Raw genomic sequence first — 26,104 nt, forward strand, 5'->3', positions numbered from 1 at the left:
TGATGTATGATTTTTTTGAAATCCAAGAAAGATTTTCTCGGATTAAGGCACCGAGGACCCTGAATCGCAAGTCATGAGCTCCCTTAAAATCCTCCTCCCCCTGCACAGCTCTGTGGGTCAGAAAGAGCAGGATTCGCATGAATGCAAAATCCGGAGTCGTCTAGCTCAAGAAAAAGAACTTCGGAAGAGCTCTTCGTCTCTGGGAATGTTCGAGCCGAGGTCTCCGGGATGTGCCAGACGGTATTCCGGCATCACAGACCAGAGTCGGCCTCGGAAACAAGCAAGACCCGTCCCACAGAGAACAAAATGAAACGAGTATATGAAATGATGCCTCGCAAGGTGCCTGGCGCCTAGGGGAGGCATAATAAATATTCGGTTCTTCTCACCCCGAGAGTCCTTGGATCTATGATCACATATATTGGATGTATTTCTGGAGGGGTAATTGGATACACTCTGGATTCCTCCAGAAGCTCCCGATTTTCTCGGGAGGAGCTATGGCGAGAGAAGGCAAGGGGAGGAAAGGGGCTGTGATTGTCCTTGCTGGCGGCAGCCGTTCTTCCTCTGCCTGGAATTTCCAGCACCTTCAGGCGGGGCCAGGCTTGGGCCGTATGCTGTCCACCACAGCTGAAAGAACCACACCGGCAGCTTTCGCTCCTTCCATCAGGGCGTGTTCCACCTGCAGAGCAGAGGGGTTCACGGGACACTCAGAGGCTGGTGCCCTGCCCTACCCCTACACCTCACCCCTCCCCTTCAGGAACCGGCCTGCCTGGAGTCTTTTTCTAGAGGAGGAAGCCACCTGGCTGGCCTATATTTCCAAAGATTCGAGAGAAGTCAGGATGGCCCGGGATGGACAGCCGAGGCAGATGCTCTCCCTTTCCCCCACGGGCATCCACGGCTCCTGGCCCCCTTCTTCCCTCGGAGTCCATTCAGCTCAGGGTCTGCCTCTAGTGTAGGGCTCAGAGGCAAAGGCACAGCCACGGGGGCCCTCATTCCACATACAGGGAATCTGAGAGCCACGGAGGGGGGACTCACTTGGACACAACTCACGGGGACAAAGTCACGAAGTGAATTAGTGTCTAAGCTTGGCCCACACTCCAGAGAAGGCCCCCTATAATCCATCTGATCTTTGGGGGTCTTCTTTTCATGTACAAACGCTCAGGGGACAGGCGATCCTTCACACCGGAACCCCCAAGCCCTCGGCCCTGGAGTGAGGCCTCCCAAGAACGGTGTACGGGCCACGAGCGGACAGAGTACAAAGGGGGAAGGTGCACAAAGTAGAGGGGGCAGGGGCGGGGGCTGGGTGACCCGCTCACACTCAGCAGTAGTAGACAGACTGGGATTTGAGCCCCGCAGCCAGAGAGAACATAAAAAGACATAGGAAAAAAAGCAGAAACATTACGTCCCACCTTTCATTCTTGGTATTTTTTTTTTCTTCTCACAATTAATCTTTATTTTTACTTATTTCCCTCTTTATTTTTTTTTTTAATTTTTTTTTAACGTTTATTCATTTTTGAGACAGAGAGAGACAGAGCATGAATGGGGGAGGGTCAGAGAGAGAGGGAGACACAGAATCTGAAACAAGCTCCAGGCTCTGAGCTGTCAGCACAGAGCCCGACGCGGGGCTCGAACTCACAGACCGTGAGATCATGACCTGAGCTGAAGTCGGACGCTTAACCGACTGAGCCACCCAGGCGCCCCTATTTTTACTTATTTAGTTTTTAATTCCTGACTTCTTAATCTATGAAAAAGGGGACGACAACTACGTCCTCCACTCATCTCAGGGGGTTTTAGTAAGGACCGAATATAAACAAGGGCCGCCCAAGTTGTCACAGATATTTAGGTTTTCAAAGCTCTTGAACACATGGGCTGTGCCTGGTTGGATTTACTTCCGCTCTGTGTGGTGGGAAGTCATAAACCCAGACACAGCACCGGCTGGCCAGGCAGGTTAAGCGGGTGAAACCGGAAGGTGGCATACCTAACCCCCGCCACACACACCCCGTTGAAAGAGGCAGACACGCTTGGCCCCACAGCGTGTCGGCAAGCAGGGGTACGCGCCTGACGGCCTGATCAATTAGTTGTTCTAGGGAGGCTGTGAATCCAGATCTTTTCATATAAAATCTCTACGTGGTTAAATGCTGTTTGGGGCACGTGAGGGGCTCAGTCAGTTAAGCGTCCGACTTCGACTCAGGTCATGATCTCACAGTTTTGTGAGTTCGAGCCCCGCGTCAGGTTCTGTGCTGACAGCACGGAGCCTGGAGCCTGCTTCTCTCTCTCTGCCCCTCCCCTGCTCACACACACACACACACACACACACTCTCTCTCTCAAAAATAAATAAACATTAAAAAAAAAATGCTGGCAAGTCATTCAAATTAAAAAAAAGAAACTACGACTCATCCAGGCAAAACACGTCTGTGGGCCTCATGTCGCTGCTAGTTTGCAGCTTTAACAACAAAGTATGGACCTCGGTTCATCCCCATCCTGTAAAAGAACAAACAGTCTCAGAAATAAAAAAATGGTTTGACCGAGGAGACACACGGCCAAGCTGGGACTCGGCCCAGGGTCCTTGCTCTACAGTCCTCCGCGGGTTCCTAGCGGTGAAAATACCTCCCGAACCGAAAAGCCCCGTAGAAGCAGAAGCCCAGTAGTGCAACCAAGAAGACGAAACCAGCGCGCACCGTTCCGACCAGTGACTGGGATGACAAGGCCCCAGGAGAGCCGGGCAAGGAGCCACCGGCGGAGCCAAAGGCGCCCTACCTGCTGGCTCCTGGACACACCGTATCTGAGGTCGTTGACGAAGTGCTCACAGTTCCTGTCAATCAGGCTGTACTGCACCATCTTGTTGATCATCTTCTTCGTGCGCCGGATGATCTTGTCCACGGGCAGGGGCAGGTACGTCGCATCCAGCTTGTTGTTGATCTTCCAAGAGCAGCCGTGCAGCACGTCCTCCAGGCGACTGTATTTCACCACGGCCCGGTTGCTAAAGATGGAACTGATACTGCCGGCCTCAAACTCCTCACCTAGAGACCCAGATGAACACAAGCTGGAAACCTGCAAGGGACAGCTTGGGGGCGGGGGTGTGCAGAGCACTGGCTCCCGCCAAGATGTTGGTCAAGCTGCTTCCCTCCGAGGCCTCGGCTTCCCCATCTATAAAAAGCATGGCAGGGGGCGCCTGGGTGGCTCAGTCGGTTAAGCATCCGACTCTCGGATCTTACGGTTCGTGAGTTCGAGCCCCGCCTGGGGCTCTGTACTGATCAGTGCAGAGCCTGCTTGGGATTCTCTCTCTCTCTCTCTCTCTCTTTCTGCCCCTCCCTCGCTCATGTTCTGTCTCTCAAAAATAAAGAAATACGCTTAAACAAAAATCAAAAGGCACGGAAGAGGATGGGAGTCAGATGAAAGGAGTTGCCCGGGACCAACTTGCCCGTGAAGACTTTTACCCTGCACCACACTCCCCACGGTCAACCCCCGCAGCAATCTCTCTCTCTTATAAAACTCTAGAAGAACCTTATGTCACAGCCCCGGACTCCATCCTGTGTTGCGCTGACCTGACAGAGTCCTAAGAGTCTTGAGTCTGGCTTTCCTAACTAGACTTCAGCATCTTTGCAAACGTGCGCTAAGCACCCTTACAGGTAAGTGTCAGCTCCCGGGTGTGGGGCTCTGTGACATGCCTCCCTCTGCAGCCACCGCTGGGCACAAGCAGACAGGCCTCTCGCTGCTACCCCACTCAGCTTCCAGCCAGAACCACGATGCCTTTCTCTCCACTCAAACACTGGGATTTGGAAACAGCATTCCACGGATTCGAAAAGAGAAACATTTGAAAGGGGTTATGTTATCATATTCAGTCCTTAGAGGACACAGATGCTCAGAGAGGGTCAAGCACCTGCCCAGAACCAGGACGGTCGCAACCTAAAACCAAGACTGTGTTTCTGCCGAGACCATATGGATAGGCCAAGGTGGGTACCCTCCTCCTCTGAAAGCTGTCTGAGAACAAGAAGTGTCCCTTGTTCTGTCCTTCCGTATTAGAAGACTCTCTGTTGATTTTACAAGAGCTGACAGCAGGGAATTCAGCTCCGAGGAGCAGAATTCATTTTCAGAGGAAGATCTGACGGGGAGGGTGGGGACGTGACTGTTAGCGACCTCTCTGGTTATACAAGACGGAGGCTCCCGGACTCAGTCTGGGAAGGAGAGGTGGAGGAAACTGTAACGGGGAGCATTTTTTACTCTGTCCGGGTGTAGGCGGGGCATGGGAGAGGGAGGGGCTCTGCCCTGCTGGAAGGTCCCAGCAAGTGAGAGGCTGGGCCCAAGGAGGAGGACGGAGCCCCAGGCAGTGAGAGGCGTGAGCAGTCCCAGTGCCCTTCTGTAATTCCATCCTGAACGGGCAGTCCTTGCACAGGACGCAAAATTCCAAAGGCATCAAAGAATATGCATATTCTCCAGCTCCTCCACGGCCCTTCGCCCCAGGCGACCAGTTAACTGAGTCCGTTTCCTGTTCCGTTCTGTCAGTTTCCCCGCTTCCTCCCATCACATCTCCACTCAAGTTTTAATCGGCTGCCAGTTTCGTCTCAGCCTTTGTGGGAGGCAATGTTGACAAATGAAAGAACAGCTGGGTCCACAATGAGGCCCAGCAGCCCCGGACAGGTGGAAAGCGCAGGGAGACATGGGCGGGCGGAGGGGCCCAAGCGATCAGGGAGCCGGAAGCAGCATTTGGGGCCGATCGGGACCTGTAAGCATCTGCACTCCTCCCGGGGAACCCTCAGAAGTATGAGGAAGGGGGACTGAGGTTCAGGGAACAGGGGGACACTTTCTGACTTTCCATCTCCCTTAGGGCTGGACACTCAGTGGTTTTTGGTAGACAAGAGATCAGGCCCCATCACCCAGTTCCATTAAGGCCCGGTAATGCTTCGAGAATTCTGCGGCTAATGAAAGGCAGCAGCTGAGGAACACGATAACTAACTGTATTTCTTTTCACTCCGCTAACTTCAATGTCAATATCAACATTTCAATAGAGTATCCACTCTTACTCGGGGGAGCCAGATGGACCACACAGTCGTCTTCCACGTAGATGGCCCAGTGCTCATAGCCGATGCGAAAAATCTCAATCAGGTCTCCAGGTCTGGGTCTTGGTTTGCTCTGTGACGGAAGAAATGAGATCGAAGAAAGAAACTGCACGTGCCCAAGGACCCGGTTTGGAGAGCAGCTCCCGCTCAGCCTGAAGACACCGGATTCCATTGCTTTACAGAAATCCCGGGGGCAAGAAGCTCTCTCCACACGCGGCACCAAAGGACCCACCCCCCCTCCTGCTGTCACCCTCGTTATGAAAGCCACAGAGGCTAACTGTGCCAGCTATCAATGTATTGCCCCTCGGTTCCAAATGCACCCTCCAGATGAGTTCTGCGATATGTGCTGGAACTCTTTTCAGCTTTTCTCCCTGAAAATGAGCACTGCGGAAGGGGTTCTCCTGCAGGGGCGGGGGTGGGGGGGGTGGTGAGGAGGGTGATGGTCAGTAGTGTGGGTGTGAGGACTTCTAGTGGAGCTCTGCCTGAGCCGGATCCCTCCGACCCCATCACCTGGCAGCCTTGGCCTGGCAATAACCCTTCTGGGGCCCTTTTGATGGAGACATCAGTGCCCAGACACTTCCTGCACCTGCTGATGTCCCGATTTCCTCTACAGGTCACCACGTGGACCACCTGTGGTCCAAAGGGTCCTCCCCTCCTCTGCATGCCAGCTCCCCACACACACTCCAAAGGGTTGCAGTTGCCCAGCAGTCACGGTGCCGTCCCAGCCTGGCCAAACCAAACTTCTCTGCTCACCTCTCTAACCGAGTCTCAAACCCTTCCAAGTCTGTCCTTGAGTTTTCTCCCTCAGCCCTGGGAGACCATACTGAGTTTCTTCATATCTTTTTTTTTTTTTTTAATGTCTATTTATTTTTGAGAGAGAAAGAAAAGAAAGAAAGAAAGAAAGAAAGAAAGAAAGAAAGGAAGGGAGAAAAAGAAAAAAACTCTCATATCCTTCCTATCCCATATCCCTCCTTCTGTAATGTGCGTCCCTCCCAAACTATCCCTGTTTGTCCTGGGAAGAAGGTCTGTTCCCTGATTCCTCCCTGAGAAAGGAAGGTCAGAGTCAGTTTAGACAATCAAACCACCCCACCGAGCCATCAACTTTACAGTGGCTTTGCCACTTACGCCAACTTTGCAACAATTTGCCCACACAGCCTAACTTCCTCAAGGCTATAGCTCACCTCCCCGTTCCCCCCTCTATTTCCCTGGCGAAGGACAGCCATTCGCCTGGGCCAAACCTCCTGGAAGTAAAAGGGGGGAGGGAGGGGGTTCACCTGTTTCTTTTCCAAGTTACAAATTCACAAAGTTTGCTTAACCATCACCACCATCCAAGTGAGAACGTGGATTGTCCTAAACCTCCGAAGAGATTTCTCGTGCCTGTGTAGACCTTCCCATCTCCTAACCCCAGCCCCAGGCAACCCTGGGTCTATCAGCCCGTCATTCACCTTGATTTTGCTAACTGCCTTTTCTGGGTACAAGGATAAGATCACATTATTTCTGTCCTTCATTAATATGGTGTAGGACATTAATTTATTTGAGGGTGTTATACCCAACTTGCACACCTGGCATAAATCTCAGTTACGGTGTATATCCTCTTTCTGTGTTGCCGAACTCAGTCTGCTGGTATTCTGTCGAGGATTTTGACATCTATACTCACAAGAGATATTAGTCAGTGGTTCTTTTCTTTGCGGAAGAGGAGGGAATTTTAGAATTTTCGGGAGTTTTCTTTTGTTCCTTAACACTCTTCACCTGCAGTATTACCACTGGATAGGGGTAGTAAGGTAAAAACTTGAATGTGATTCACAACAGACTCAATAGTCAACAAGAATTACCACTCCCTTGCTAGATTTTCTCTAAGAAATCACTAAATCGATTTTATTGAGCTTTGGGTCTCCACCTTGGTTGCACATGAAAATGACCTGGGGAACTTTTAAAAATTAAGACTCTGGGGCGCCTGGGTGGCTCAGTCGGTTAAGCGTCCGGCTTCGGCTCAGGTCATGATCTCATGGTTTGTGGGTTCAAGCCCCGCATCGGGCTCTGTGCTGACAGCTCAGAGCCTGGAGCCTGCTTCGGATTCTGTGTCTCCCTCTCTGTCTGCTCCTTCCCCACGCACACTCTCTCTCTCTCTCTCTCTCTCAAAAATAAATAAACATTAAAAAAATAAAAAGGAAGACTGATCTGGAGTATGGCCTGGGGACTAGAGTTTTAAGCGCTCCCCAGGTGACTCTAATCGCAACCAGAGTTATAGCTACATTGGAGGCTTTTCCAAAGTCTTGTCCTTCCTTTTCCCTGTACTTTATCCTCCCCAGCATTTCATGGACCTCACAGAACCGTCTATAGCCTCCAGGACAAACCTCCAGTCCCAAGTGATGTTCCAATCTCCAATTCCAGATCAGGGTCTCTGTGCCCTCTTTCTCTCTTTGGAGTCAGATGTTACTTCAAAACGTTCCATCCACCTGCCTTTTATTCCCTTTGCAGAGACCGGCAACCCGGCTCTGACCCTCCTCCCAGAATTAGTCACCTGCTGAGAAAAACCGGTATTTTGTAAGGCCCCGGGATAATGTTTCTGAAAGTTTTTATCAATCTGACAGACGTGGCAGGGAAGTGGGTCGCGGGTTTGTTCCTGCCTACAGCCTGTGGCAGGTTGGCAAGAGCAAAAATCACAAGGTAAGAGCAATAATTTGAACTCCTAGGAGTAAAAAGGTGAAGCCCTGGGGCCTTTTCTAGAACGCATGGACTCTCGGGTCAACCCCTGACCAGGTATTAGAGCGGATGTGGAAAGCCAGCGGTGTAAGAAAATCCTGAAGACACAAATATTAGGAATTCCACTTTAGGCTCTGACCCTGACCCCGACAACATCTCAGAAATAAAACCCAGAGCCTGACTCTCTAAAACCAGGGAAGTGAATGAAACCATGTATCAATGATATACAAAGTCTCCTACAAGGACCCATGATAATGTTGCTTATCACATTGTAATGTAAGTCTTATCTACTTCCTGTTTCCCCACACAGTCTGTGAGGGCCTTGAGGGCAAGGATCCTTCCAGATCTCTGCTAAATAAAAAAAAAAAAGGAGGGGGGGCCTGGGTGGCTTGGTCGGTTAAGCGTCCGACTTCGGCTCAGGTCATGATCTCACGGTCTGTGAGTTCGAGCCCCGCGTCGGGCTCTGTGCTGACAGCTCAGAGCCTGGAGCCTGTTTCAGATTCTGTGTCTCCCTCTCTCTCTGACCCTCCCCCGTTCATGCTCTGTCTCTCTGTCTCAAAAATAAATAAATGTTAAAAAAAAAATTTTTTTTTAATGTAGCCAAGGAAACTTCGATAGTCCTTATTTCACTGCTATTAAGTAAAATCCTATTCATCTCTTACTACATTTTTGCCAGTAACATTGAGTCCTACAGACCTGCTTTTTGCTTATAGTGTTATCAAATGGGATTCCAAAGCCTACCCTTAAAAATGCAAGATTGTTTAAAAGCAATCTTCTAGGGGTGCCTGGGTGGCTCAGTCGGTTGGGCGTCTGGCTTCGGCTCAGGTCATGATCTCACAGTTCATGAGTTCAAGCCCCCTGTCGGTCTCCGTGCTGACAGCTCAGAGCCTGGAGCCTGCTTCCGATTCTGTGTCTCCCTCTCTCTCTCTCTGCCCCTCCCCTGCTCATGCTCTGTCTCTCTCTGTCTCAAAAATAAATAAAACATTAAAAAAAAATAAAAAATTAAATAAATACATAAATAAATAATAAAAATAAAAACAATCTTCTAAAATGTCGAAGGTGATGTCCTCCCCGCAGCTAGAAGGGCAACAGCAACTTCCCGCATCATAAAGCTTGCTAAAGAGTCTGACTTGGTAAAGTACTAAACTGAAAACACTTACAAAAATATCAACCTTGTTATATATTGTGCAATATGGGAGCTTCGTGAACATTTATGACTGCTACCCACTCGCTCTGCTCTCTGCTAAGCTAAGTCAGTCCTTAGAGTACCATCTGAACAAAATGGTCTTGAAACATTCTGGAAGTTGGCATAGTGTCCTGTGAAAATACCCTTCAAGGAGAAATGGAAATTCTTATTGGTGACTGGCCTTGATCATTCATTGGCCTGGTAATAATGTTCTAATCATCGACAATGCTACATTCCTGAACAACATAACTAAGACCAACTCGATTGGCACTTTCCTCTTCTTTCATAGAATCAATTGGCCCTATCCTCTTCTATCACATAATGAGAAATAAAAACCTTTGACTGTCAGGATCATTATTTTACTAAAGAGGTCAAAAGCCTCACCTCCTTTAAGCGAGTACAATGCAGAGGGTCTTAATGAACCCACAGTAACTGGGACAGTCAACTTCTGCAGCCAACTCTCAGCACCTAGAATCATATCACACTAAAACCACCTCTAGAAGATACCTTCAAAAACACTGGGTCCAATCTCTTCATTTTTTTCTCATAACTTCAATTCTTTTCAAAGGCAACTGACTGGGGGCGCCCGGGTGGCTCAGTCGGTTGAGCATCTGACTTCGACTCAGGTCATGATCTCGCAGTTTGTGAGTTCGAGCCCCTCATCGGACTCTGTGCTGACAGCTCAGAGCCTGGAGCCTGTTTCTGAGTCTGTGTCACCCTCTCTCTATGCCCCCCAACCCTTGCACTCTGTCTCTCTTTCTCTCCTTCGAAAATAAATAAATGTTAAAAAAAAAAGCTGTAATTTAAAATAAAAGGTAACTTACATCCAAGAGAATTGAAAACCTATGTCCACACTTGTACATGAATGTTCGTAGCAGCGATATTCACAATGGCCAAAAGATGGAAACAACCTAAATGTCCATCAACTGACGGATGGCTAAACAAAACGTGGTCTATACAAACAATGGAATATTATTCACCAATAAACATGAATGAAGGGCCGCTGCATGTTACAGCACGGGCAAACCTCATAAACATTATGTTAAGTCAAAGAAGCCAGACACAAAAAAACACATACTGAATTTCATTAACATGAAATGTCCAGAATAGGTCAATCCATAGAGACAAAAAGTAGGGTTCCCAGGTACTAGGACAGAGGGAAACCAGGAAGTGACTGATAACGGGTCGAGAGGTTTTTGAGAATATTGAGAAAGTTCTAAGATTTTTTAGTGACAATGGCTGCACAACTCTGAATGTACTAAAAACCCGTGCATTATAATTATACACTCTAAAGGGGTAAAGTTTGGGGCACCTGGGTGGCTCGGTCAGTTAAGTGTCTGACTTTGGCTCAGGTCATAATCTCAGGGTTTGTGAGTTCTAGCCCCACATTGGGCTCTTTGCTGTCAGTGCAGAGCCTGCTTCAGATCCTCTGTCCCCCTCTCTCCCTGCCCCTCCCCTGCTGGTGTTCTCTCTCTCAAAAATAAATAGACATCAAAAAAAAAAAAAAAAGGTAGAGACTGTTAGATTGGATTAAAAAGCAAAACCCAACTCCATGCTGTGTACAAGAAACATATTTGAAATACAAATGCATAAATAGGTTACAAGCAAAAGCAAGAAAATTTTATGCCATGCTAGCACTAATTGAAAGGAAGTTATACTGGGGCGCCTGGGTGACTCAGTCGGTTGAGAGTCCGACTTTGGCTCAGGTCATGATCTCATGGTTTGTGGGTTCGAGCCCCGCATCGGGCTCTCTGCTGTCAGCTCAGAGCCTGGAGCCTGCTTCGAATTCTGTGTCTCCCTCTCTCTCTGCTCCTCCCCCACTCGTGCTCAGTCTCTCTCTCTCTCTCTCTCTCAGAAATAAATAAAAACATAAAAAATAAATAAAAAATAAAAAATAAACATAAATAAAAAAAAGAAGGGAAGCTAGAGTGGCTATACTTTGAAAGTAGATTTCAAAGCAAAGAATATTACTAGTGATAAAGAAAGTAATTTCATAATAAGGGAATCCGTTTATCAAGAATAAATAATAACCCTAACCGTCTACATGTCTAATAACGGGCCCCATGATTCATCAAGAATGAACTGATAAAACTGTAAGGAGAAAGAAACAGATCCATAATCATATTCAGAAATTTCATACTCCTCTATGTAATTAATAGAAAAATATCAACATAAGACCTGAATAACACTATGGACCAACTTGACCTCACTGATATTTACAGCATACCCCATCCAATAATAGCAAAATACACAGTCTTCTCAAGAGCTAACAGAACATTTACCAAGATGGACCATATTTCGGGCCATAAAGCAAGTCTCAATAAATTTCAAATGGATTCAAACCACATGAAGTGTGTTAAACGGGGAAGTTTATAGTCATAAATGCCTATAATAGAAAGGAAGAAAGGTCTGAAATCAATGACCTCCACTTTCACCTTAAGACATTAACAAAGAAATGTGAGGGGTGCCTGGGTGACTCAGTTGGCTAAGCCACTGACTCCTGATTTCAACCCAGGTCATGACCTCATGGTCGAGAGTTTGAACCCCATGTCAGGCTCTGCACTGGGCACGGAACCTGCTTAAGATTCTCTCTCTCTCCCTCTACCGCTCCCCTACTCTCTCTCTCACACACACACACACACACACTCTCTCTCTCTCTCTCTCTCTCTCTCTCTCTCAAAAAAATAAACAAGAATTGTGAAATAACACCAAAGTAAGGAGAAGAAAGGAAATGATAACAAATGGGGCAGCAGCAGAGATACAGAAAACAGAAGACAATAAAAGAAAATCAATGAAATCATAAGCGAGGTCTTCGAGAAAACCAATAAAATTGATAAAACTCTAACCAAACTGATTGGAAAAATAAAGAGAAGACAAAAGTTACCAATATCAGGGATGAGAGAGATGACATTATTACACATTCTGCAGATAGTAAATGGGCAGTGAGGGAATATTACAAACAACTTTATGCCCATAAATTTGACAAATTATAAGAACAGCGGAGATTCTTTGAAGACACAAGCCATTAAGTCTCACTCATGAAGAAACAGATCATGTGACCACCCCATATCTACCAAGGGTTTGTAGTTAAAATTCTTGTAGCCTTGTAATTAAAATTCTTCCCACAAAGAAAACTCTAAGCCCAAATGACTTCACTGGTAAATTCTACCAACCATGAAAGGAAGAAATGATATGAATTCTACACAGAATATTGTGAAGTGAGAATACTTCCAAACTCAATCCATAAGGCGAGCATTACCCTAATACAGAACCAGACAATTACAAGAAAATAAAATTACAGATCAATATCCTTTATGAATATCAATACAAAAATTCTAAGCCAAATTCTATAAATCGAATCAAACAATGTATAAAAAGGATACATAATGGCCACGTGTGGGTTCCCCCCCCCCAACCCAGTATTTCAGGGTTGTTAGAACATTTGAGCACCACTCAGTGCAATTCAAACTAAAAAAGGAAAACTGTGATCTCAATAGGTACAGAAAAAGCACTTGTTAAAGTTCAATGTCTATTCCTGATTTAAAAAAAAAAAAAAAAAGCTCTCAACAAATTTAAAAAGGGATTAAAAAGATCTGATAAAATGGCTCTATGAAAAACCTACAGCTTACATCATGTTGAATGGTAAAGACTGGATGTTTTCCCTTTAAGTTGAAGAATGAGACAGACATCTGCTGCCACCCTGCTAGTAAGCATTGTACTGAAATTCCCAGCTAGTGCAATTGAAGACAAAAAATAAATAAAGGCATCCAGATTAGAAAAGAAAATGCCAAACCGTCCTTATTTGCAGATGATGTGATCACCTATGTAAAAGGTCTATTGGAATCTACCCCCCAAAGGATACTAAAGCAAGTAAGTAAGGTTGAAGGTAAATCTACAAAAGTCAATTGTGGGGGGCTCGGTTGGGTAAGCGTCTGACTCTTGATTTCCGCTCAGGTCATGATCTCATGGTTCATAGGATCGAGCCCCATCCTGGGCTCCATGCTGACAGCATGGAGCCTGCTGGGGATTCTCTCTCTCCCTCTCTCTCTCTGCCCCACCCCTGCTCACGTTCTCTCTCACACGCGTGCAGTCTCAAAATGAATAAATAAACTTAAAAAGTATTTCCGACTACTAGCAACCAACGGTCAGAAATTAACATTTTTTTCAGTTTAAATTTTCAAAATTGAAATCTGAAAAAAAATTTTAAGCTATTTCAGGGGTATCAAAAAATATTAAATACTGACCAAAGATCTGAAAATCTTTCAGAAGAGGTGCTAGATCTGTATGCTGAAATTTATAAACCATTGCTGAGGGAAATGGCAGAAATAAATAGCACATCTTACTCATCGGACAGGAGACTCAATATTGTTAAGACATCAATTCTCTTAAAGATTTGATGCGATTCCCATCAAAATCCCGGAAGGCTTTTTGTAGAGCCAAAAAGGTTGGAGGACTAACATTACTTGATTTCAGGAGTTATTATAAAGCTATAGTAATCAAGATAGTACGGTACTAGCCCCACAATAGACAAGTAGGATCAACAGAACCAAACAGAGAGCTCAGGAAGAGACTTACAGTACATAGATAACTGGGTTTTACGCAGGTACAAAGACAACTCAATGGAGAAAGAATGGTCTTTTCAACAAATGGTGCCAGGACAACGGGATATTCATAAGGAAAACAAAACAAAACAAAACTTCAATCTGTACCTCACACCATATACTTAGCTCAATATGTATCAAAGATGTAAATGTAAATGTAAAAAAAAAAAAAAACTAAAACTTTAAAATATCTAGGGGTAGCTGAGTAGCTCAGTCGGCTAAGTGTCCAACTCTTGATTTCAGCTCAGGTTGTGATCCTGGAGTGGTGGGATCAGGCCCTGATATTCTCTCTTTCTCCCTCTGCCCTACTCCTCTGCTCGAGAGAGCATACTGCAAAGCACGTATCTGATGAAGGGCTTGCACACAGAATTTCTGAAGAACTCCCAAACACACAAACCCAAGGCAAACAATGGGCAAAAGATTTGGACACTTCACCAAATAGGATATATGTGAATGGCAAATAAACACATGAAAAGATGTGCAATATCATTAGTCATTAGGGAAATACAAATTAAAACCACAATGGGATCCCTACATACTTATTAGGATCACTAACATTAGACACTAACTATACCAAACACTGATGAGGACACGGAGGAACTCGATCGTCTGGTGGGAGTGTAAAATGGCACAATCAGTTTGGAAAACAGTGAGTTAAACATACATCTACCGTATGATCTAGCCATTTCATTCCTACATATTCACCCAAGAGAAAAAGACAGCATATGTCTGTACAATGACTTGTGCACAAATGTCCACAGAAGCTGTATTTGTAAGAGCCAGAGACTGGGAACAGCTCAAATGCCCATCAAGAGGTGAATGGAAAAAAAATGGAATACTACTCAGTAGTGAAAAGGAATCAACTATTAATAACACCCAACAATATGGATACAACTTAATTGTTTTTAATGTCTATATTTGAGAGAGAGAGAGTGTGAGTGAGCCCCGGGGGAAGGGGCAGAGAGAGACGGAGACAGAATCTGAAGAGTTGTCGGGCTTCAAAGCCCGACGCGGGGCTCAAACTCACGAGCCACAAGATCATGATGTGAGCCAAAGTCAGACACTTAACTGACTGAGCCACCCAGGCGCCCCTGGATACAACTTTAAATAATTACATGAAATCATGTGAAAGGAGATGGACAAAAAGGGCATGTACGATATGATTTCCTTTACATAAATGTCTAGAAAATGCAAATTAATATACAGTGACATAAAGCAGATCAGGTGATTCCTGGGGATGCAGGTGAGAAGAGAGGGGGGGATTTACAAAGGGAAACAAAGTTTCGTTAAGTTATGGAGATGTTCATTATCTTGATTACGGTGATGGTCTCGTGGGTGCACCCATATGTCACAACACATCCAACTCTATATATTCTAAATACGTGCAATTTATTGCATGTCATTTATACCTCAATAAAGTTCAATGGAGAGTTCAACAAAGCTGTGTTTAAAGAATTTTTGAAGGCATAGCCAACATCCCAAGTCGCTAGGCAGTTCAACCTGCCACACAGTCTAAATAAAGTAAAACACGGTCTGCAGAGAAGCCACAGGCACGTTAAAGATACGCGCTAAGAATTCTTGGGATGCCCACCTTGGCGGCTTGCTTTGCTAACTTGCTTGCACTCTCAGGCTTCGGGGTTGAATGTGACTCTGCTCTTTTCTGGTTGGGTGTGGTCTCCAAGTTAACTCCGGGCTCCTCCCTAAATGAATGTTGGGATCACGTAGTTAACAAATCACACTATTTCACAAATACTGGAAATTCTGCATCACTTCACATGTGGGATTTTAAGATACCTTTCAATTTTCAGATTCTAGGAAACATTTTCCCCAAGGCTTGTTTCTGCGATCACGCATTTATTTAGCTGTCGTACAAAATCACCGCCATTTACTGCTTTTCAGACGATTGTTTAAAATGCTAATAATGATAGCAATGAGTAGCTCTCAGGATTTTTTTTTAAATTGCTGATAATCTTTCTTACTTATCAAAGGGACACTTGCACATAGCTTTAAAAAACTAGTAATAGTACATAATGGCTTCTAATGAAATGCAGTAGAACTCTGCTCCCTCCCTTCTCTCTTCTGGTCCAGCTGTGAGAGGCAAGCCCCTTGAACTCTTGAGCTGTTTCTTCCAACAACTTGCTCCATATTTCTGAGAAATCTCATTAGGCCACAACAGTGTAACTGCAAGTGTCATGAAAGAAATCAGTAGATTTTGTCCCTTAAACAAAATGTTGCAGGAGAGGGCTGAAACCAAAGGCAGGAATGTGCTTTGGGATAGTGTGGTGAAATATATTGGGGTCAAAAAGACACATGGCTGGCTCAGTCGGTAGAGCCTTAGGAGCACGGGACTCCTAATCTCAGGGTTGTGAGTTCAATCCCTACATTGGGTTTGGAGATCACTTCAAAAAAAAAAAAAAAAAAAATCTTTGAGGAGCCTGGATGGCTCAGTCAGTTGAGCATCCAACTCTTGGTTTCAGCTCAGGTCATGATCTCACGATCGCGTGAGTTCGAGCCCCGCATCCGGCTATGTGCTGACAGTATGGAGCCTGTTTGGGATTCTCTCTTCCCCCCCACCCCACCCCGCTCCTCCCCAACTCACGCTGTCTCTGTCTCTGTCAAAAAAATAAATAATAAACTTTAAAAATTTTTTAAATAAAAATAAAATAAAATCTTTACAAAAAATTTTTAGTGTTTATTTTGGAGACAGAGTGTGAGTGGGGGAGGGGCAGAGAGAGAAGGAGACAGAATCTGAAGCAGGCTCTGAGCTGTCAGCACAAAGCCTGATAGGGAGCTCGAACTCACGAACAGTGAGATCATGACCTGAGCCAAAGTTGGGCCACTCAACCAACTGAACCACCCAGGTGCCCCCCCACCAAAAAATAAAATCTTAAAAAAATTAAAAAAAAAAAAGACGTGGGTTTGAATCCTGGCTCTGATATTTGCTGTCCAACCTTGAACTAGTAAATAAATCTGTCTGAACATCAGTTTGATTATCTATAAAACAGAGATGAAAGTATTTTTCTCAGAATTCCCAAGAGAGTTAAATGAGAGACCATATGTACACGTCCGGTACGTTACCAACCAAAAAAATGGCATTTTCTTGACCTTTCCCTATGCTTCACCTCTTCTCCAAAGTACAGTGTATGGGAGTGGACAGAACCCCTCCTTTTCAACATAGCTCTTTGGGGAACTTTCAGACCCTTAAAATCTTCAAAAGAAGCAAACTGTGTTTTCAATTAAAGTGAATTAAGGAAATTTGCAAGAAGATCTCATCATTCATTAGTGAGACCAACCAGCCACATTGTAAGCATTCTTCTAAAGCGATTCTGTCCTCAGGGCTCTGGGCAAGACACAGTGACTAGAACTGCCGCAAGGCAGGTCCTGTCAGTGGCCCCAAGCCCTGGTCCCAATCTGGTTATTACCAGGAGCACACGAGCCTTCCGATTACTGGTTAATGGTAGGCTGGTTCCTCTGAAAACCACCTCCGTAATTATAAGAGCTGCCGTCAAAGTCGGTTCTTCAAAAGGCTCCCCCCACCCTAAAAGCCAGTCCCTCCATAGGGTGACTCTTACCCCTCCTGGACGCTTCTGTCCAGTTCTGAGGTTCCCTGCTGCGGGTGCTTGGGGGAGAGCTGGACCAACGCTTGAGAGGATATTTCTAAGGGGGAGAGGGGAGGGAAGATGCTTTTTAAACCACAACTGCCTCCTACAGACGTGAAATCTGTGAAGGGAGAGTTGGAGGCAGCGCCATGGACATCTCTGTGAAGGTGGCTCCGAGCTCCAGCCTGGCCTGGTCAGCCCTCAGTCCATTTTGGGGGGTAAACGAAGGGGGCTGTGGGACTAGGTGCTGGAGAGGTCTCGGCTCCTCCGGTTAGGAAAGACTTAGGAACTCTCCGGGATAGAATGGGGAAGAAGGTGGAGGGAGAGCCCAGAAATCCCGGGACTAAACCCGGCAGCAGAAGCTTCTGAGGAGCTAGAACCCTAGAGCCGTTCTCAACTCCGCCTGCCCGGGACTGCCACCCCGCTAGCCCTGCCGCCCCCAAACAGAGTCGCAGGGCTCGCGCTGATGCAATGAACATCAAACGCTCCCTCCCGAGCGTGCACTCGTTCCGGTTAACCGGCATTTCGCGCCATCAACACGTAGCTACGAGAAGGGGCCTGGAAGACAACTCTGGTGACTTCTCGGGGCGGGGGTCCGAGAACCTCCCAGTAGGGCCTCCAGGCCGGGGCGCGGCGGCTCGGTGGGGAGGGGCCCGGTTGCAGCGGCGGCGCCCGGGCCGACGGGGTCACGGCTGGGCCCCGTACTTGCGGCTCCGGACGCGGGTTTGGGGCGGGGCCCGGGGGAGCGGGAGAGGCGGAGCCTGCTCTTCCCGGGGGCGGCCGGGCTCAGGCCCATCCCGCAGCTGCGGCTCGGCGCCGGCGCGGCCCAGGCGGCTCTGCCCCGGGTCGGCGGGGCCGCGGACGGAGGGGCGCGAATCCCGGAACGCGGGGCGCGCGGCCAACGGCGGGGGCGCGCGGAGCGCCGCGCGCACCGCCGAAGGAACAGAGAGGGCGCAAACGGGGGCGCTTGGAGGCCCGGGAAAGGCGGGGGAGGGCGGCGGCGGAGGTCATCCGTGGGGCGGAAGGCCACGCGGGCCAGTAGGCACGGAGGCGGGGGTGTGCCATCCGACCTCGCTGCAGAAGCCAGACGTTAAGGAGCGACAAATGCACTGAGGCCAGATTAGGAGGGCCTGGGGGAGGCACGCTCAGGAGTTAAGATCTTGAGGGATCCAAGGTTTTTAAATTATTTGCATGACTTATATATTTTGTAATTAATTACATATAATATGTAATATACACAAAACGTATGGAATGCACGTAATTGTGAAAACGTGATAATAAAATTACTCCCCGTGAATACACCTGCCTACTTAAGAAGGGGAACACGCCTAGCACCCAGAGGCTAGGTCCTGTGTGTTCCTCCCTTATCCCATCTCCATGCCGCCCTCCGCCAGAGGTATCCTCTGCCTACTCTTGTGTCTATCATGCCCTTGCTTTTTTTCTTTTTTTCTTTCTTTTTTTTTTTTGAATCTTTTAATGTTTATTTATTTCCGAGAGAGAGAGCGCGAGCGAGGGAGGGGCAGAGAGAGAGGGAAACACAGAATCGGAAGCAGGCTCCAGGCTCTGAGCTGTCAGCACAGAGCCCGACTCCAGGCTTGAACCCACAAGCCGTGAGATCATGACCTGAGCCGAAGTCGCACACTTCACCGACTGAGCCACCCGGGTGCCCCTATACCCTTGCTTTTTAAAATGGCTTTTTAGGGGCACCTGGGTGGCTGAGTCAATCGGTTAAGCCTTGGACTCTTGACTTTGGCTCAGGTCATGATCTCCCGGTTGGTGAGATTGAGCCCTGCTTGGGGGCTGACTCTGCCTAACCTGCTTGGGATTCTCTCTCTCCCTCTCTCTCTCTGGCCCTCTCCCTCCCCCCTCTTAATAAACTTTTAAAAATAAATAAGTAAAATAAGCCTCTAAAAAACAGCTTTTTAAAATCCTTTCTTTGCATCCCTAATACATTGTTTGGTTTGGCATACTTGAAGCCTTAGAAAAATGGTAAGCTGCGTTAACAAGCTTTTTCTTCTGCAACTTGCTTCTTTCAAAGCTGTTTCTACAATACATACCTATCACCGTGCAGATCTGTAATTCATTTTCCCTGCGGAAAAACATTCCATTCTGTGAATACACCACAATTTACTGACCCAGTGATAAGGCCACTTGGTCCTTTTTTCTCATTTGGAATTCGAAACTATGGAAAAGAGCCCAAACTATGCCCGGGTGTGCACACGCAAGAGATTCTACACAACAGAATAGTAAAACGTGTTCCCCACTGAGTGTACCAATGTCACTTCTACCAGTGTGTGTAAGAATTCTTATGGGTTTACATCTTCACCAAGACTTAGTGCTGTCATACTTACTTTTTCCCGGTGAGTGGATATAAAATAGTATTTTACGAAGGAGTTTTACTAGAAGTTGTGTTTTAGGGGGGTGGGGGTGCCTGAGTGGCTCAGACAGTTAAGTATCTGACTTCGGCTCAGGTCATGATCTCATGGCTCGTGAGTTCGAGCCCCGCATCAGGCTCTCCACTGTCAGCACAGAGCCTGCTTCAGATCCTCTGTCTCCCTCTCTGTGCCCCTCCCCTCCTCGCACGCTCTCTCTCAAAAAAAAAAAGTAAATATTTAAAAATTAATTTTAAAAAAAGAGAGGTTTAGGGCACCTGGGTGGTTTAGTCGGTTAAGCATCCAGCTTCGGCTCAGGTCATGATCTCATGGTCCATGAGTTCGAGCCCCTTGTCGCGCTCTGTGCTGACAGCTCAGAGCCTGGAGCCTGCTTCTGATTCTGTGTCTCCCTCTCCCTCTCTGCCCCTTCCCCGCTCATGCTCTGTCTCTGTCTCTCAAAAATAAATAAATGATAAAAAAAATTTTTTTTGAAATAAAAAAAAAGGAGAGGCTTGATTCTATTCCTATAAAAATACCTTTTTTTTAAAACTAGAAGTTTTAATTTACATTTCACTGATCATTAAGATTGAAACCTTTATATATAGGTATAGCCATTTAGATTTCTGCTCTTAAAAAGTGCCTGTTTGTGTCTTTTGCCCAGTTTTCTTTGGAGTTGTCTTCTTATTAATATGGAGAAGCCGTTTATGTGTCTTTGATGCTCATCTTTGTCAGTTGTATTTGTTTTTTTTCATATTTTCTTCCAGTTAATGGCTTAGCTTTCCACTTTCTTTCTGAAGTCTCCTGATAAGGAGATATTATTAACTTTAATGAAGTAGACTGTATCAGTCCTTTCTTTTGTGGTTAGCACTCTGTGTCTTTCCAGGAAGTCCTTCCTCGCCCTGAGGTCTGAAAACTATTCTATATTTTCTTGTGAAAGTTGCAAAATTTTGTCCTTTTCACTTAATCTGTCTGGAACTGATTTTCCCCATGTGAATAATCCCCATATGATTTACCTCAGCCTGACTTATTGATAATTTCTTCTTCCCCCAGTAATGAACAAGACCACCTCTGTCACACCTCAGGCTTTGGTGAATGAGCAAGAATATTGTTGACTGTATTCAATTCCACTGGTCAATGTGTCTCTCTTTGTGCTACTATCAAGGGATTTTAACCATTATATCTTTATGATAAATCTTAAATTAAAAAAGAATTTTATTTAATGTCTATTTTTTGAGAGACAGCGTGCATGGGAGAGGGGCAGAGAGAGAGGGAGACAGAATCTGAAACAGGCTCCAGGGTCCGAGCCGTGAGCACAGAGCCCGACGCGGGGCTCGAGCCCACAAGCCATGAGATCGTGACCTGAGCTGAAGTCGGACGCTCAACCGACTGAGCCACCCAGGCGCCCCTATGATAAATCTAGATATGTGGTTATCTTGAGATCCTTCCCTCTCCCCCTTATCCTTCCATAGAAGCTTCTTGACTCTTCTTGAGCTTTCACTCTTCCATAAATATTAGCTTGTTAAATTGCTCAAAATACTCTGTCGACATCTTGACTGAAATTACATTGACTGGGTGGCTCAGTCAGTTAGGCGTCCGAGTTCGGCTCAGGTCATGATCTCACAGTTTGTGAGTTCGAGCCCCATGTCGGGCTCTGTGCTGACATCTCAGAACCTAGAGCCTGTTCCGGATTCTGTCTTCCTTTCTCTCTGCCCGCCTCTGCTCACACTCTGTCTCTCTCAAAAATAAACATTAAAAAAAAAAAAAAAAAAAGGAAGAAATCACATTGAGTCAATAAATCAGCTTGGCGATTTTGACATCTTTACAAAATTGAGTTTTCCAGACGATTACATATGATCTCTATCTGTTAGGTCTCCTTTAACCTCTTTCGATGAAGTTTCATATTGTTCTTTGTAGGGGGCGCCTGAGTGGCTCCCTCGGGAAAGCATTCGACTCTTGATTTCTGCTCAGGTCATGATCTCATGGTTCATGAGTTTCATTTGCGCTGTCAGCATGGCACCTACTTGGGAGTCTCCATCTCTCTCTCTCTCAAAATAAAGAAACAAACTTTATATTACTCTTCGTAAAGATTTGATCTTAGGTATATTACATGTTTCCCTCTACTCATTTGGAAGTTTACACTCTACTCTTTTATTTATTGCCCTTGAAATTTTAACATGCGTGCTCAAAGTCTAAAAGTAATATCTTAAGCACCCCTCTGAAACAATGCAAGGGTGGAGGGGCAAGAACTGGACTGGACGGCTGGGAGAGGAAGGACTCCTATTTCTAGAAGGGTCCAGGGGCGCCTGGGTGGCTCAGTCGGTTGGGCATCTGACTTCGGCTCAGGTCATGATCTTGCATTCCATGAGTTCAAACCCTGCATCGGGCTCTGTGCTGATGGCTCGAACCCTGGAACCTGCTTCAGATTCCGTCTCCCTCTCTCTCTGCCCCTCCCCTGCTTGCACTCTGTCTCTCTCTCAAAAATAAAATTAAAACATTAAAAAAAAAATTTAGAAGGGTCCCAAGGGAGACCCGGGTGCCTCTCTGAAGAGGTCCTCAGAGATGACCGAGTATTGGAGTAAAGGAACTTTGCCTGCACTCTGTCTACCGAGACCACATAAGCAGAGGCCTCAGCACTAGGACTGAAATGGCACAGAGCTGGGGACAGTCCACGGACCACCCCCGGCTTCCCGGGGCCTGTCAACTCTGACCTTCCTCCTTGCCCCCACATGCGGTGATGTCTACACTCTCCTCTGCTCCCAGGCCCTCAGGCCATGCACCTCACCCCAGGTGAATTAGGACACGCGATCAAATCTGTACACTGAGCTGTGGTTTTGGTTTGGTTGATTTTCTTGGTCGGGTGTTTTCTTTACTTATCTTAGGGTTTTGCTTGCTTTTGTTACTTTTTATTATGGAAACGCGCACATAAAAATAAAAGTCAGAGGAAACCGAATAATGGATCTCCACTAACCTTTCACCCAGCCTCTCCGGCTTACAGTGCATGGCCAGTCTTGCTTCATCTATACCCCCCCGCCCCGCCAACTTCCTCTCAACAACCAGATTTTTTTGGAGCACATGCCAGATGCCGTATCATTTCATCTGTAAGTATTTCGGTACATCTGTCTAAAAGATAAGGAATCTTTTAAAAATGAAGATGACCACGGCACCGTTAGCGCATTTAAAGACGTTAACAGTTCCGTAATGTCATCAAATAGCCAAAGTCTACCTCTCCCTGATTTTGCTTATGTGTTTTTTTACGTGGTTTTTGTTTGAGCCCAAAGCCACGTGGATCCACAAATTACAACCAGGGGATGTGCCTCTTAATTTCCTTTTGTGAAAGTAGGAGTCAGCAACTACCCTCTAACTGCCATCCAGCCATTGCCTGTTTTTGTATGGCCTGAGAGCTAACACTGGCTTTATATACTGTTGAATTGTTTATAGGGATGTCTGGTTGGCTCAGTCGATTTCCGTCCGACTTTGGCTCAGGTCACGATCTCATGGATCATGGGTTCGAGCCCCACATGGGGCTCTGTGCTGACAGCTCAGAGTCTGGAGCCTGCTTTGGTTTCTGTGTGTCTCTCTCTCTGTCCCTGCCCCATTTGTGCTCTGTCTCTCTCTGTCTCTCAAAAATAAGTAAACATTAAAAAAAAATTTTTTTAAACACAAAAATATCATTTATAGATTTTTGTAAAGTTTATTTATTTACTTTGAGAGAGAGAGACAGGGAGAGAGAGAATCCCAAGCAGGCTCTGCACTGTCAGCACAATGCCTGATGTGGGGCTCGATCCCATGAACCAAGAGATCATGACCTGAGCTGAAATCAAGAGTCAGATACTTAACCGACTGAGCCACCCAGGAGCCCTTATTGTTAAACCACTTAGAACATAAGAGTATTCGTGTCATGCGAGAATTATATGAAATCCAACTTTCAGCATCCATGTTTGATTTAAACATCACCTTTAAATCCCCTTTATTTCACCTTTAAAAGCCCTTTATTTTCAGACCGTGTTTGGCAACTTTCGCACGACAAGGGCAGGGATGTGTAGTTGCTGTGGCATCTGAGACTTTATGGCCTTCAAAGTGTAAATATTTACTCGCTGGCCCTTTACAGAAAATGTTTGCCAACCTCCAATCTTACCGGCTTCTCCTCCACCTCTCTTCTTCCCTGAAACTTTTTCATTGAAGTAACGGGGATGCTGGCATGGGCACCCTACGTGCTAAAATTGGAACAATACTGAGATGATTACCATGGCCTCGGTGCCAGGATGACACACACATTTGTGAAGCGTTCCATATTTAGAGGGGAAAAAAAAAAAAAACAAACCCCAGAGAACCAGAGTTATTTGTCTTGTACAATACAATCATTCATGCCCTATATTCCTAGACACTGGTAACTAAGTATAGAGACTCCATCAAATTCAGCTTTGGCGACTTTTTCTTCCAGAGGATTCCATTAGTGTCCATGTGTTCTTCCATCAGGAAGTGAATATGTCTGCCTCTGTATCTTTCTGTGATGTCACCAACCGTTGACGACCAGCGCTAAACTATTTTGAGTTCCAGTAGCCAAAAGTGACTGGTGAGTGACCAGAACTGTCTGGGATATGATGAGGTCTGTAACCCCGCGGGAAAGAGGGAGTCAACATACATGGTCAAGAGCCATGGTTGGGAATAAAAATCAAGCTACATCAAGTTTTTAGGTTGAGATTCTGCAATAAACTTATGTTCCATGGGGGAGGGAAGAAGGGTCGTAGGCTATACATCAAAGTAATGAGAAGTGTCGTGTTAGCCTTCGGAGGTTACTGGTGATGCTTGCTCTTTCCCTCCGTTTTACAGTATTTCTGTCCAGATGGTTTGATCTCTTTGGGAGAAAAAGAAGTCGGCTCTGTCCTATTGGCTCTCCCCTCCAAGGGTGTGTTGTCTCTCCAATTAGACTGGAAGCTCCCTGAGAGCCAGAGTGACTGCTGCTCCCTTTAACAGCCACCGCACCCGGTCACGCAAAATGGCCGCGACCATGAAAACGCACGGGGCAAAAGAGAATCGGAATAAATGGCAACTGTTTTCTCCAGAGTGTATTAACATGCTTCCAGACAACAGCATCTTTATTCCTTCAATAAATGCTGATCGAACATTGATCGAGGCCCTGGCCAGGCTCTATCCAGGCCGATTCTTGCACCCCCACGTCCTCCAAACTGGTCTCCACTGGAACCAGCCAGCTCACACACCACCCCCCCCCACCCCAGATTACCCACAGCTTCCCTGTTTTTCCATGAATGCACCAGACTCTTCGCAATCCATTGGTTCAGGAGGCTGGAGTCTTCTGTCTGTGCGTTTGTTTTCCAGCTCCTTTTCCTCATCTTCCTTATCCAGCCACCTGTCTCATTCTGTGGATTCTTCCTCCCAGATTTCTGCTCATTATCCCCCCATTCCGTTCCAGGATGGGTCCACACTGGTCCCGAGGGAAACAGGATCCATGAGAGTTTCCAGTGACCTAGAAAGGGAATCAGATAGAAGAAAGGGCTAAGATGCAGAGCAAAATAGGTTCATCTGGGCATTGGTCCCTCCCTAGGCCCAGAGTTACACCCATTCAGCGGCAGGGATTGGGAAAGAAGCTGCTGGATCAGAGAACAGGGGAGAGTGAGGAACCCTGAGGTCCCTGACCGTGGATTAAGTTTCCCAGGCTACGAATTGGTTATTCATAGATAATCAGGTAAAATTGCCTCGGTTACAATCCGCAGCCAGTTAGAAGAAAATGTGCCTAGTGTCTGCTTGGGCCAGGACTGCTGGGGAAGCGACAGAGAAGGAGGTGGCAGCTGGACAGGAGCCATAAACCACAGCTTGTTACAGTCATTCATTCTTTAAATACATTTTGAGCACTTGCTCGGTGTCGGGCGTTGCTTGGTACTGAGGGTGTAAGAATAAATTTGCCCTCATGGAACGTATAGTCAGGAAGGAGGGGGAGGGAGAGACAAACATTAAACGATTCTTCAATATAGAATGATGAGTATGGTAAGTGCTCTGAGGGAAAAGTCCAGGGGTAGGGAGCTGGGGTGGGGGTGGGGGGCCACCAGCCTGGGGCAGGGGAAGCCCCTCTGGGTTCAATGTCAGGGTCAGCAGCAGCCCTTTCCCCCTCCCCCACAAGTTCCCCTCACTCTGGCTCAGGAAGAGGGATTTTCCCTCTCCCACCCCTGGACAGACCAACGGGGTCTCATATTCAGTCTTGGGGGTCCAGGGTGACACCGGTTATAGGAATTTCAGGCTGAATTGTGCTCCGCTCCCAAAAATCATTATGTTGAAGTCCTAACGCCGGTAACTGTAGAATGAGACTATATTCGGACAAAAGGCCTTTAAAAGGGTCATTAGGGTAAAATGAGTTCCTATGAGTAGGATCCAAGATGACTGGACCACTTACAAGAAGAGATTAGGTCACAAACACACAGATCAAGGAGCGACCCCTCTGCAAGCCAAGGAGAGGGGTCTCAGGAAAAAAAAAATCCTTTCCGACACCTTGATCTTGGGCCTCTAGCCTCCAGAACTGTGAGAAAATAAACATCTGTTGTGCAAGCAGGCACAACGGGCAGACTAAGACACCCT

The 26,104-nt window shown here is 46.5% G+C and overlaps 1 protein-coding gene, 1 long non-coding RNA gene and 1 other non-coding gene across 4 annotated transcripts; 2 read left to right on the top strand and 1 right to left on the bottom strand.

The window, feature by feature from the left end:
* Positions 1–18,031, bottom strand: LOC122200346 (phospholipase A and acyltransferase 5-like). The gene is made up of 6 exons (XM_042905898.1): positions 17,850–18,031; positions 17,118–17,202; positions 15,137–15,245; positions 5,020–5,128; positions 2,756–3,018; positions 1–676 (listed from the first exon to the last, which is right to left on the bottom strand). The coding sequence occupies exons 1-6, from the start codon at positions 17,938–17,940 to the stop codon at positions 584–586; spliced, it is 750 nt and encodes a 249-aa protein (XP_042761832.1). The 5' UTR covers positions 17,941–18,031; the 3' UTR covers positions 1–583.
* LOC122200347 lies at positions 17,548–24,602 on the top strand. 2 transcript variants are annotated; one of them, XR_006193799.1, is made up of 4 exons: positions 17,548–17,718; positions 22,452–22,614; positions 23,958–24,089; positions 24,347–24,602. It is a non-coding gene; the product is annotated as an uncharacterized LOC122200347 (long non-coding RNA). The 2 variants fall into 2 exon arrangements; XR_006193798.1 differs by having other exon boundaries at positions 22,496–22,614.
* LOC122201493 lies at positions 23,704–23,813 on the top strand. Its single transcript, XR_006194201.1, has one exon. It is a non-coding gene; the product is annotated as a U6 spliceosomal RNA (small nuclear RNA).
* Positions 24,603–26,104: the final 1,502 nt, after the last annotated feature.

This window comes from Panthera leo, chromosome D1, assembly GCF_018350215.1.
Source record: "Panthera leo isolate Ple1 chromosome D1, P.leo_Ple1_pat1.1, whole genome shotgun sequence".
Taxonomy (NCBI): Eukaryota; Metazoa; Chordata; class Mammalia; order Carnivora; family Felidae; genus Panthera; species Panthera leo.

Bases quoted from the DNA above. Each gene is read 5' to 3' on its own strand.
- LOC122200346 (XM_042905898.1), bottom strand. From the start codon at position 17,940: ATGGGCCTGAGCCCGGCCGCCCCCGGGAAGAGCAGGCTCCGCCTCTCC. The intron at 3,019-5,019 runs GTAAGAGTGGAT...CTGGGTCTCTAG, and splicing joins GGTCCATCTGGCTCCCCCGA to GTGAGGAGTTTGAGGCCGGC. The intron at 677-2,755 runs GTAGGGCGCCTT...TCTGCTCTGCAG, and splicing joins GTGTGTCCAGGAGCCAGCAG to GTGGAACACGCCCTGATGGA.